General features: G+C 32.9%; 1 protein-coding gene across 1 annotated transcript in view; it reads left to right on the plus strand.

The window, feature by feature from the left end:
* The window catches only part of LOC120303072 (CUB and sushi domain-containing protein 3-like), a gene marked incomplete at its 3' end in the record, with an annotated part of 446,767 nt that overhangs the window by 423,416 nt on the left and 9,122 nt on the right, over nt 1–14,229 (plus strand). Inside the window, exons 29-31 of the mRNA XM_039332219.1 lie at nt 1,297–1,484; nt 2,701–2,895; nt 9,077–9,193. Coding sequence (XP_039188153.1) covers nt 1,297–1,484; nt 2,701–2,895; nt 9,077–9,193 — 500 coding nt within the window. The remainder of the gene's footprint in view (nt 1–1,296; nt 1,485–2,700; nt 2,896–9,076; nt 9,194–14,229) is intronic.

Consider the following 14,229-nt stretch of genomic DNA (forward strand, 5'->3'; position numbering starts at 1 on the left):
TGTAACCTCGAATGGTCACTAAATGAATGGTTGTAGGTCGAGGACTGCCTATTGTATAGCATGAGATGCTTCTGGTGTCTGTTCCTGGTGAACAGTGATGCAGAAAATCATTTGCCTGATCCTGAAAACAGGCAGGATTACGGCAAGATAGACTGAAATGATTGCCATGCTGATGTATAACATGGCACTTTTAAGTATCCAACGAATGAAGAGGAACAGGTGAATAGGATGGGAGCAATATGAATCATGCTGAGTATTTATAAAGTTACATAATCCAGCTCATAAAGGTTTAATGCAGACAATCTGTATCTTTGGCTCATATACGGAAGCTTTACAGCTTTTGGGAGAGATGAATGTATGAAATTAAAGGGAAATGCCATTGTCAGATTAAGAGTCTATTTTATAAACCACATATTTACATATTACCAAAGCTTAGGTGAACAGTGCTGTCTTAGTTATTAAAGTTGTAGTCCAAGATCTAAAATAAAGTTGGAGATTAAACAAAGCAAATCTATTAACCTAGTACCTTCTATAAAGGATAAAAAGGGTGAAGTGTTTTTGAAAGAAAAAAGCCAACAAAAAGGTCACAGCAAATTTTATGGCAGAGATCAAATGATGATCTTAAAAAGATGTTCAGAAATGCATATATTTCTATGAAAGAAAGAAAAAAATTAATCATGTTTTAATTTTCTATCTGACACTTTAAATATTACTTTTCTACTCTCCAAAAACCAAAACAATAAAATGCATTTTGGGGAGAAAATATTTATTTATCAATGTATAACCACATTTCTATCCAAACAGTCAAAGGAAGTTATGTGGTTTTTTATTCAATCTATATCTCAACTTTCCTTTAGGAGTTGAAGATGATGGAATAAGTTACCCTTCTCAAGATTTTTCTCAAAACTAAATCTAAACCATACAGTTCTCATCGGTTCTCTTGAACTAGTATTCAAAAGATTATGCAAATGATAAACATCCAATTTATAAATAAAAGAATAAAAACTGACAAGTATTTCAATGTATTTTTAGTACAACAAGAGTTCTTTCCTTATTAAAATATCCAAGTAAATAAATATTGACATTTAGAAGATACTAATTATATCTAATAGTTTGAATTCAGGCTTATAGATATACTAAAAATAGAACCAATAACAATGGTGAATACAAGACTAAGACTAAAACTAAGTATTAAGTATACGTAAGACTTATTTCCATAATGACAGTGGTATACACAAATTATTACGCAAGCAATTTTTTTTATCTAATGTATATGTTTTTTTAAATATTTTACAGCTTCAGCATAGAACCAAATTATGACTTTCTCTATATCTATGATGGGCCAGACAGCAATAGCCCATTAATTGGAAGTTTTCAAGATAGTAAATTGCCAGAGAGAATAGAAAGCAGTTCAAACTCAATGCATCTGGCTTTTCGAAGTGATGGATCTGTTAGTTTTACTGGGTTCCATTTGGAGTATAAAGGTTAGTAACTGTAATTCTGTTGTTAATGTGGGTCATAGATGTTGAAGCACTCAGTTACTTTACATTGCTTATTTGCATTAAGTCAAGTTTCATGTCATTTTGCTTATCTCCATTTTTAATTTTACCTTATTTGTGATTTGTTTAATTCTTATTTTATGTGAAATGGTTATAAGTAGTCCTCAACCTATGACAAACTGAGCCTGGAATTATGGTCATAATTTATTACTCTCATTAAGTGGGTCACCATTTAACTGGGCACTATTTTATGAACTTTTTTGTAGCATTATGTGAATTCAGTGGTCATTAAGCAAATCTGTTTTACCCAATCAGCATTTTTGTCCCAAAACTAGATATAAATTGCAGAAACCGCCAAAATATGCCAAAAATTATGGTCATATAACCATAAGACCCTGCAAATGACCATAAATGTGAGCCAATGCCTAAGTACCAAAAATAAGATTATATGATTGTGGGAAGGGGTTGCAGCAATTGTAACTCCAAAATTAGGTCATAAGTACTTTTTATGGGTCCCTTGTAATTTCAAACTGTCTTTAAGCAACTACTTGTAAAGCAAGGACTACCTATAAAAAACTCTTTGATTTTTTTTTTAAGCATGGTGTAGTGATATACTTAGGACCTGGCTGTTTTTGTTATTGTAATAAAAGCATATTACAATATTATAGCATTGTGCTGCAAACTCTGGCTCTTGTCTATGTGTCTATAGCTTCAAAACACACATAGAAAAGAGACATGCATTAAAGGGCTGCAACACTGCTTTTAGTGTTTCTCTGTTTTAAGTCTGAGCCTTATGCTGCCCCATAGACCTAACTGTTAAAAATAGCAGGGAAAAAATAATGGTGGGAAAGGAAAAAAAATGAAATACTCTATCCCTTATAAAAATTTTGATTACTTTGTTGTTGTTGTTTTTTTTTATGTTTTGAAGCAAAATTGGTGGTGAGAGAAAAGGAAGTCATTAGAGCATCTTAATCTTGTTTAGTACAAGAGAAATAAAGATTTAAGATGCTTTTGACATCTTCCTTTGCAAAGATTATTTTGGACTACCTGATGGAATAACATGTACTTTGAGAAAGAAATGATGCCTATAATTGTTTTGCTGGTTGTCTTGTATGGGCAAGCCATATTTTAAAAATTCAGTACATCAAATTAAATGTGGTGTTCTAACAGCAGCACTGTTTTCCCTCTGCTCAAATTAAAGCCAAGTTACGTGAGTCATGCTTTGATCCTGGGAATATCATGAATGGTACAAGACTTGGAATGGATTATAAACTGGGATCAACAGTCACATATTATTGTGATGCTGGCTATGTTCTTCAAGGATACTCTACACTTACTTGTATCATGGGAGATGATGGAAGACCTGGATGGAACAGAGCCCTACCTACCTGCCATGGTAAGATTTTGAGAAGAATTTTATCACCCATCCATCCATCCATCCATCCATCCATCCAAGAGGGTGATGCTTTTATGGATGCATGATGAATATATGACTTACATAAATATTCATATGAAGTATTGTTTTTTCTCCTTTGCTTGGTCTTTACACATGCTGTTATTGATTGCATCAGAGTTGTTCTAATGAATACAGCACCAAAGTATTCTCCTCCTGTTTTCCATTCAGTCCTCTGGACCAATGGGACAGAGAGGTTGGATACTAAGAAAATAATTGTACATATTCTCTGAAAAACAACAACAACCCTGATATTAGTTGAATGTCAGTGTTCTCACTGAAATTCAGACTATTACATCACAAAACACTCTAAAGCTGGACATCCAATGAAACTAGGCTTCAGGCAATTTTATATTTAATCAGAGCATTTTTAGTAGATAGCACTTAGACTGGTCAGTCATCAGAACTTTACTATCATCAGAAGCCTGAAGAAATGGATTTTGCATTGTACCAACTATCTAAATAGCTTTTTCAACATGCTGCCCACGATGATTACTTGAACTTCTACAATTATTTCATTATCTATCAGAACTCAAAAAAAAACACTACATATTATTTCATTACATATTGTAACTCAAAAGATTGAAGTTATGAAGCAACCTTAGCTAGGTATTCAGACATTTTTTATAAATCTATGTATATTTTAGGCAGGAAAGGGACTATGTTTATGAAGGTCAGTTTAAAATCATTTAATGGTTGCTGTGATTAATTTTGGAAAGAAACAGATTGAACGATTTAAAGTTCCCATGCAAAACTACATTTGTTTTCTCTTACTCACATTCTTTGGACTAGATTCCCTTTAAATTACAATTAAGGTATGAGCTGAGGTTTTAAAAAGGCCTTAAAACACTTCTTTTTCTTTGGACCTTTATGAAGGAAGCATTTTAATTTTCACAGCATTGCTTACTGATATAAGTTTGATGATGTAGGAATTACATGTTTTTAATTTATTATTTTAAAATTAGGGTATTGATTGTAATTTGTGATTCATATTGCTTTGCTTATAGAGCAAAAATACTACTATGAAATAAAGACTCTAGTTAATTTATTGCAAGAGGTCAGCAATTATTTCTAGCTCTAGGCAACATTGCAAAGATATTGATTTGGGTTCTATGGCCCCTTCTGACGGCTTTTCCTTGGAAGATGAGGATGAGCCAATGATCCCCAAAAACCCTGTCTCAAAAGTCCAGACCAATTTCTCTGGAGGAAATCATGAGCTGTTCGAGACTGTCAGGATTAAGAGTTAAATATCCAGGGATATTGCAAGAACATGCTGAGACTAATGAAAGGAAGACTAATAGAAATGTGGGATGAGGTGGGTTAGGGGCTTGAAAACTCTAATACAGAAAGCTTTCTATATTTGTTTTCTAGGGGAAAAATAAACCCTGGAATTGTTTATTGTGGTTTTGCCTTATATGCTAAAGACTAATTGAATTCATTCATTAGGGCACAGGTGTCAAACTCGATTGTGTCACATGACATATCGTGACTTTTTTGCCTTTGTGGAGCTGGGGTGGGCATGGCCTGCACATGACTCATCCAGCCTGTGCATTAAGGCCTCTGAACATTGGCCTGACTCTTTGTTATATAGCACTTAGCAATAGACTTAGACTTACATACTGCTTCATACTGCTTTATAGCCCTCTCTAAGCAGTTTACAAAGTCAGCATATTGCCCCCAACAATCTGAGTCCTCATTTTACTGACCTTGGAAGGATGGAAGGCTGAGTCAACCTCCAGCTGGTCAGAATCGAACTCCTGACAGTGAGCAGTGAGTTAGCCTGCAATACTGCATTTTAACCATTGTGTCACCATGGCTCATATACCATGCCTCATTTTCAGGGATTGCAATACAATTATTGGACTATCTTGGACTGGGGTTTGATTATACTTGCCCTATCCCCATTTCATAAAATATTTCAGATTTCAATAGAAGATAATGTGTAGCTCAGGGTTGAACTATGGAATCTGACTGCAGAGTGCAAACAACAACCAAGAAAGAACCAAGAATGTCACATATCTCATATTTTCTTGTTCTTTGTGATTATACAGAAAGCAAGAAAGGCATGTCCTTTGACCGAATTGCTAAGACTTGATAATCCATCATCTTTTAGCATTTTGATAGGATTAAATGAGATTTTATGTATTTTACAAGGATTGGTGTTTTTGCTGCCCTCTCCTAAGCAAATCTGTAAGTCTGTGACTTATGTGCTATGACATTCTGGTGCCACTGAATTTGTAGTTTTATGTAAGTACCTGACATTTTACTTCTGAATACAAAGAATAGGTTTCCACATGGCAGAATTGCCCTGATTAAATCAGCAGGTCAGGAGATGCAGCTGAATTGCAAAGAATCCAAGTAATAATCTATGGGTTCTAGACCGGAATCAACGACAATATCTACTTACTTTGAATCATCATGATCCATCAGTTGTACAGTAAACCAAATATTATCTTCATCAATTCAATATCTTATCGTAAAGTTTTGAGAAAGTGTATTTCCCTTGAAATTAAACTAAGGACTCAAAAAAGGAAACATATGTACTTTAAACATTTCTCCACTTTGCCTTTAGCTAATATCCTTATTTTATATGTCCTTGAAGCCTTTTTTATATGAAAGTGATACGAAGGAAGTCGATAGTCACATTCTATCATGAATGAATGCAAATATTAATCAAATAAATATACTGAATCATTTGACATTTAATGATAGCTGTTAAAAACAAAGTAATTAAGGTTTGCAGATTATATTTTTCACATAGGACAAAAGACAACATGTAATTTATTTGTCAGTGTCAACAAGTATACTTACCTTCAATCACACTATGTGGAGTTTTACCTTTCATGAAACTATTATTTATTGTTTATAAATTAGTATTTTATTGCTCAGTGTGGTGGAAAACCCATTTCATGCTAAGAAGAATTTACATCATTTTGCAATTCTTGCTGAGTCCAAGGCAAAAATGCCATACATTTTTCTTCCTTTTTTAAAATTAAGTCTACCATATGTTATTTATTTTTGAGAAAGAAGAAGAATTATCTTTGAGAGACTACCACTCAGAAGTGGCTGACAAGCATTTATTCTTGCAAATATGTACAAAACAGAAAGTATTCCTCATTAGACTTATAAAAAAATATCTCTGCTAACTGCTTATGGACGGCATTCTTAGGCAGAAAACATTGTAAATATAAATAATAACTCACCATCCAAGAACAAAGCATACATTGTAAAGTATATATTTTATGTGGGTATATGGTACAATTATTGCCAATCCAAGTCAAATCAAACGTTATTTGATATAGTTTTGATTTTGTTTTCCACATCAAGAAATAACTCAGCTTGTTTTTAAGAATGCTGGTTAAATTTTTTGATTTCCCTTTGAGCATAGTTAATATGCAAAACAGACTATATTAATTTACCATCATAGTTTATCTTTTCTCAAATAATAACAACTGCAACAGTAACCACAATTGTATATATTGAGATATGAATTAGGGATCTGTGCCTACAAAAGTGGTTTATATCTACTCCTTTCGTCCTCCCTTGTTTACAGTTTGTCTGAACCAAACCATTTGTGTTTTGGTGTTTGCACAAAAATGCAAACTTTTCCTATACAAAATTATCCAAAGGGTACAAAGACAGATAACTGATGCATCTACCACAGTGGTTCTCAACCTTTTTAATGCCACGACCCCCAACTGGTCGTAAGTCGAGGACTACTCAACCGGTCGTAAGTCAAGGACTACTCAACTGGTGCAGCACCGTTTGCAGAATGGGACTTTTGGCGGGCTCAACAGGGCAGAGACAGCCTGGACAATTCCAATAGCCAATAGAATTAGATTCTATTCAAGAGAGTCTATTCTATTGGCTTTCAAAAGCCAGTAGAATAAAAGGGAGTAGCACAGCTAAGGAAAAGGGGGAAAAAATGGCGGACTGCGTTGTTTGGCGACCCCCGTGAAATGGTTGTTCGACCCCAAATGGGGTCCCGACCCACAGGTTGAGAACCACTGATCTACCAGGAAATGAAGGATTCCATCAAATCCTTTCCTTCTACTTTCTTTAGGGTTTAATGAACGGGGTGGATGAATTAAGAGTGTGATGGGAGTGAATAAATATTTGCTTGTTGCAGTAGAATAGTGCAGAGCAGGGGTCTCCAAACTTGGTAACTTTATGATTTGCAGGCTTCAACTTCCAGAATTTCTCATGGCTGGCTTAAAGTTGCCAAGTTTGAAGACACCTGATATAGAGTAAAAGATTCCTTTAGTTCGCTTTAAACTCTTTGCTCAATAGAGAGGAACAAAAACTACTACTACAAAATCTCCTTTTCCCAGATTTACAGAAAATGAATAATCTTTCACCGTGGGATAAAAAAGATTATTTCTACACCAGGAATCTTCAAAATTGGCAACTTTAAGCCAGCCATGAGAAACTCTTTGCAAATACAACTGAAACATAAGCTGATTAGAAGAGAAGTTATACACTGAGGTTAATGTTATTTGTATAAATGCTAGAAAAAATCTTTACATTTAACTTTGTATGTATTTAAAGTACTAAGAATTGTATTTACTCAAAGTTGGCAAAAGGAAAATACTATTGGAAGAAGAGAAGATCAAGAAAATGTGTCACTAACTAGTATGTTGATTATGGAATCATAGAAACTAACTATTATTGATTGTTGTTAAACCAAGACAATATGTTGTTTAACAAGCACTAAAGATTGTTATTGTAAAAAATTAATAAAATATATTTAGAAAAGCATATTATTAGCAATTACAAGTGCTCTGCAGTTTGCAGAGATATTTTTTATAAGTCTAATGAGGAATACTGTCTGCTTTGTACATATTTTCAAGAATAAATACTTGTAACATAATGGGTAGAGAACACTGAATTAGCATATGTGCAAATATGTTTATTTAATACATTTAAGGACAATTTATTTCAAGGCTTTTTAAAGAATAATGTTACTGAGTGACAATTTGCATAGATTTGTACTTTGAGGTTCATAATAAAATATTGTACCATCTATGCTGGCTAAACTTCTCTGCTGCAGTTAGGAATAAAATAAGTATTATGCTAAAATATTCCTGAGCTCAACTTTATTTGAAATTGATACTTTCACATAAGACTGAGCCACTAGATAATGTAATTAAAGCTTTATTATTGTTCAATTTTATTGCAAATTCCATATGTAATTTGATACAAAGTACTGCTTTGACGTTGTGTTGAAAAATCTAATAGAATTTGCATATCAAATTTACTTCATTTAGAAATGCATGCTTATGAAAATGCTTTTCTTAGTCTCTTCCTCATTTTACACTTTATGGAAATGACCTTGTATGTATCTAAATTCTAAGAATTTTATTCAATATGTATTTAGTAATGGATATTAAAAGAAAATAAATCAATATTTATGTGTTCCACAATCTGAATTTCAGATCTACTGATTTTCTAGTTTTGTAGGACTATAACTTTTAAACAACAAAGAATTGTAGTATGGTATATATTTTCCATATATACCCTTCATAAGATTTGATAGAAATAAATTATTTGGGAATAAATTGAATAAACAAACACCAGAAAGAAATACTCCATATGTGTTCATTCAAATTCATGGGATGGTGGAATTCATTTGCACTCAAGTAGGCTTTAGATGATGTAATGCCACTTCCTGGTCTTTATCCTGCTCTTCACCTCTCCATCCTGTCTCTCCATAGACCTCCAATGTGGCTGGCTGGGGAATTCTGGGAGTTGACCTCTATCCACCTGAAAATTGCCAAGGTTGAGAAATATTGCTAAATACCTACATTTACAAGTCAATACAGTAGTCTTTGACTTTCAACCATTTGTTTAATGACCATTCAATGTTATGACAGTCATAAGTTGAAGATTACCTGTAAAGCATTCTAAGAGCATTCCTTGTTCTGGCTATCAAACCTGACAATAGCATTGCAATAATTAAAAGGATTTATTTGTTTGTTTATTCATAAAGTGAAAAAAAATCTACATGAAATATGTGATTTAATCCATTGGTTTATTTTTGAAGGTAGACTTTATGTATTTTGCTTATTTGTTAACTCTACGTTTTCCTACCATGTTGTGAAATAAATTGTTTTTTACTTTGTAGCACCTTGTGGAATACGTTCCACAGGTTCTGAAGGAACTGTTTTATCACCAAACTATCCTAAAAACTATAGCATAGGACATAACTGCATTTACTCCATTGCAGTTCCTAAAGAATTTGGTAAGTAGCAGCTTTTTTTCCCTTTTATAAATTGTATTGATACCATGGAGAAATCTATATTATATATCTGAAACCTTCATTCAAACATATAACTTCTCAAAGAAGATATTGAATTCATTTTACCACATTATTTTTATAAAACATTTTGCAGTTAATATGTCAGGACTCTGGTTACTTAAACGCAGCATATGTTAAACCAGAACTGCAACATGCATATGTTTGAATGATGAGAGAAATAGTATTATAAAAATGTGTATTGGATAACATCTAACACAGATTAATCTATGAGAATTTATGAAGAAGAAAAGGAAACTAGACTCATATAGAAAATTACCATTCAATAGTTCAATTTTAATTTCAGTTACTGAAAAACTGTCTTATATGTTGTGTCTCTGAAGCAGTGGGAACAATCTGCCCTGGGTGCAAGCAACTTGGAGATATATTATCTGAGGATAATAATCAGTAGTATCTGTGGAGTTAGTTGTATCAGTGCACTGGCTAGTTGTTCGACATGGGATAGAAATGGAGATAAATAAGGGTGGGCTAGTGGTGGTACGGTTAGGCAAGTCTGGATCTTGCAGCTGCTACTTAACCCCCTGATCTTCTCTGAGTGTCAAATATGCTAGGTACTCCACTGTGTCACATATAATGTTGGGTGCTTGAAACTGAATAGCAGGATCTAGTGATTCCATTTTGCTTAGACTCCAGTTTCCTAGTAAGGTGAATATTTTCTCACAAAGTGGTGTCTTCAGGGATTTTGGAGTTCTGGAAAGCTGATTGTGACCTGTTCAATGCATAGCTACTAACTTTAAATATTACATTTTCACAGCATACAGTTATAAACACAAAGCAAATGGCTATTGAGTGGGATTCTGAAAATTCACATTGCTAAGAATTGGAGCTATGTTGAATTTTTCAATGTGTTGTTCTAACCATCCAGCTAAAAGTTATTTACAGTATTTTGTAAATGACAAAATAGCGTAATGTATATTCTTCTGAAAAAGTTGCTATTAATAAATATGGCATTTCACAGGTTTGATTAACTGATTCATATCAAAGTAAAGTCATATATCCCAAAAATATCTACTACAGCAATCATTGGCTTGAAATGTGGGCAAAATGGGATGATTATAGCCTTTCAGTTTTTATATGTAACATTGATCATCCAATCACACCCATCATTATGAAAACAGTAGCAGTTGCTTAGGACATTCTGATGTCTCCTGCTAATCAAGTCGAGCACTTGGTGACTTCCTAATGAAATTTCTATGTAGTTTTGCTGGTAGAAATACTGACGTATTTTGTCATTATCCATTCCATCTCTTCTTGTTTTCAATTTTCTAGCCAAGTCTATGTCCCTAACTTTGGGTTTCTAAAGGTGGATCCCCTATCTACTAGGTTAGCCTAGAAAAGCTGAAAGCCTGAGTAATAATTTGGAGGTTGACATTCTGGAAGTTTGAATAATGAAAAATAAATATATGCTTGATGTTTTCCCTTCTTTTTGGTGTGTACATGTATAGTTTGTAGGCATGGACTTGTGTACTAAACTTTTGGTATGTTCTCTCAAAGTAATCTTTTTAAAAATATATAAATCATTTCAGAAAAATCAAAATTCATGTTTTATGAGCAAAATTTGAATGCAATGATCTATCAGAGTGTTAAAATGTGTTTATATAACATATTTTACAGGAAAATTCACATATAATAAAAGATACAAAATTTGTTTACATATATTAGAATAGAAATGCATGCAAAGAAGCATTGTGTGTTTGTGGGATGTTTCAAAATAAGTGGTATACATAAAATAATGAGTTTTTTCTCTTTTTCTCATCCCTTTTTCTATTTCTGATTTTTTTCTGTTTTTCTTCAGTTCTGCCTCTGTCTCATTTATCTTTATTTCTTGGAATTGTCTTGCTCTTGTTTGCCTTTGATCACACTGATGCTTTCTCAGAGTTTTGTCATACTTCATGTAACTATGGAGTTACCTTAATTCAGTGCAAATGCTTTGTTTGATAAGCTGATTTCTTATTCTTTTGATTTCTTCTCTGGATTTTTTTTCTATTTTCCAATTTCTTGTCCTTCAAACTATTTCCCCTCCTTATATGCATTTTCCATAACCTTATGCAAGGGATTTTAAAAAGTAAGCTGTATTCTTTACTTTAGTTGTGAAATAAAATTCATAGTTAGAGATGTCTTTTGCAGACAGTAACTGTGGAATGCTGCTATCTGAAGCTTTTTTTTTTTTTTTAGGGCTGTGTGAATTTTGTTAGTTTGGATTGTTCTTTTGTCTCTGTGAATCCTGTCACACAAAGTCTTTACTGCATAACTGCTTATTGTATGATACTATTTTAATTTCAGTTACTGAAAGCTGTCTTAGATTTTGTGTTCCTATAAATCAGTGCCAATGCATTGCAAGTTTCTTCTTCACAATCCTAGATATTCAACACCATTTATGGGTTTCATATGGATAAAACTTCATTTCCAGCAAGTTGATCTGAAGTCTGTGAGTCTCTCTTATCAACAGAAATTGTATCTGTAAATGACTTTTTAGCTCATGTTTCCACTAGGCCAGCTCCATGCCAATTTTGTTAGCACTGAGGTTTGACGTCCGTGCAATATTTTAAAGAATTTCCTGGGTGAGGGAAGAAAAATATCCACTGCAAGATTTATCTGGCATCTTAAATATACAAATGGTTTTTAGGGTTCTGTTGCAAAGGTTTGCTCTTTGAAAAACCATTTTCCCCCAAATATTTTGCAAAATAACAAATGCACACAAATATACATTTTTAGCAACCTGCACTTGTGTGGGTATAATTTACACAACTGGTTTAGAATAGTCTATATGACCGAACCTCCAGAAGGGGATCTTATTTATTCCCCTTTTTGGAATCTGAAGGAAAAGAGTGTTGGAAACTCAACCATTATTAGCAAGTTTGAAGTAGAAAAGAGAGCATTGCTGCACAGCATTGTCTATGGATAGCTGTGGATAGTTCACATTCAGCATGTTCACTAAACTGAGGGTGTTTTCTGTGAACAATTTACCTATAGGTATATTAATAGACTGAAAATGAGATGATTGGGCTTTCAAGGCAGAAAACAATAGACCTAAGCCAAGGCAATTACCACAAAGGAATGTGGGGGGAATAAAACTCAGGGTTTAAACTTAGGAATATACATATATGAGCAGAATCTTAGAGCCAAAGAAACTAATTTTTGTGGCTTTATAGGCTATTTGTATTTGCAATAAAACACTTGTTTTATTTCCAGCTGAGCACTTGGCTAGAGTTGCATTGAAAAAGCCTGTGAATGCAGTTGGTACTCCTAGAAAGATATTTACCATGACAACAGAGTATGTTCCAATGTAACAATCACCAATCACCAAAATATCAATATGGCTGATATTTTCTTTACTTCAGAATCCTAAAATTTGGCTGAGATGTATTCAAAATCAGCATCTCTCTTTGTATATGTTGAACATAGCTATATTTGTCTATATATCCTGGCATACAGTACAATGCCTATTCATTTTATTAATTTATGATTCAGTATATTATATAATCCCAGGAAGTGAGTAAAGTTAGAAACCTAATTAAGCCAGATGTGTAAACTCAGACATTCTATTTTCACTAAATCAGAGTATAATAGAACCTTTTGTGTCTAGATGTAATTATGAAAACATTGAATTTAAATAATCCTCCCTTGACTTGATTAACCTTGACTTCAAAACTGGAAAAACTAGAGAAATCCAATAATATTTTGAAATCATCCTATTTGATTTATGTTTTTATGGTTTTAATTTACTGCTTGCACTGAATAATAAAAGACAGTAGCAGTGAAAAACCAGTATATTCCAAAATATAATAGTAAAATACAATTCAGCATTCATTCAGCCATGAATACAGTAAATAATATATAACATAGTTGTATAAACAAGAAACCTATAAAATCAATAACTATTCCAGATAACTAAACTTAAAGAAGCTATTTTCCTAGTATGTTATTAGTGACATTTATATAAAAGGTGTAATAAAAATACTAGCAATATAGTATATTTACTTTTTTTTGTAAATAACCACCTAATTAACTAAAAGTCCAAAATAGTAATGTTGCAAACCTCCATTTTTAATGTTAATATTTAGGTATTTTAGTTTATTATATGGTTTAGAATATAGAGTACTAGGGTACTGTATTCTCACAAATCATTATGTAATTAACCTCTTTTGATATCTAAGGCGATATAGCAGCATTTAGCAACACTCAAAAAGTGTATCAATTCTATCAAATAGAAGATGCTAGAGATAAAACGAGTCTAGTGTAACATGCAATTAATGCTGATTAATAGTGTGTTAGTTTTCCTGCTACAGGGTCACTATGAAAAAAAAAAAAGAACACTGGCTTCATTTTTAATACTTTCACATACTTCTAATAGGGCCAACTCAAATTATAAGAAGGAAGAAGATTTGTCTATTAGGTTCTCTGTAACACTGAATTTTAGAGTATCATTCGTGAGGATTCTTTATCTAGAATGACAGGATGATATAAATTGCATTGATGGAAATAGGTTTTTTCCCCCTTTTTTCCTACAAAGAACAGGCCTCAAATCTTTTGTAAAAAATGAAAGTGAGCTTACATGGCATTTTGAGGAACCCCGCCAAATATGAGTGGGGAACCACAAATTTTGTGGAGTAGGAAGCAGTTTCTAAAGGGGAAAATATGGTCTTTAATACCCAATTTGCCCTTTATCTTTCCTCATAACATTAAAAAAAATGCCAAAAAAGAAAAAAAAAACGATTAAACTCTGTCTCTAGATCTTCTGATAGTTACTTGCACTAGGCTACCTCTGTTTAATTCTTTAGCTTTATATGTGTGTGTGTGTATGTGTGTATATATGTATGTATGTATATATATATATATATGTTCAATAATGCAATCTTCGATCTCCGGGAAGAGTATAATCTAGTTATTTATTGTTAAAACAATATTTAAAACAATAAAAACAGCTATATACAAAGTTAAAAACAACTTAGCTTTCGCTG

This window comes from Crotalus tigris, unplaced genomic scaffold (assembly GCF_016545835.1).
Source record: "Crotalus tigris isolate CLP2741 ecotype Arizona unplaced genomic scaffold, ASM1654583v1 scf7180000024455.1231707, whole genome shotgun sequence".
Lineage (NCBI taxonomy): Eukaryota > Metazoa > Chordata > Lepidosauria > Squamata > Viperidae > Crotalus > Crotalus tigris.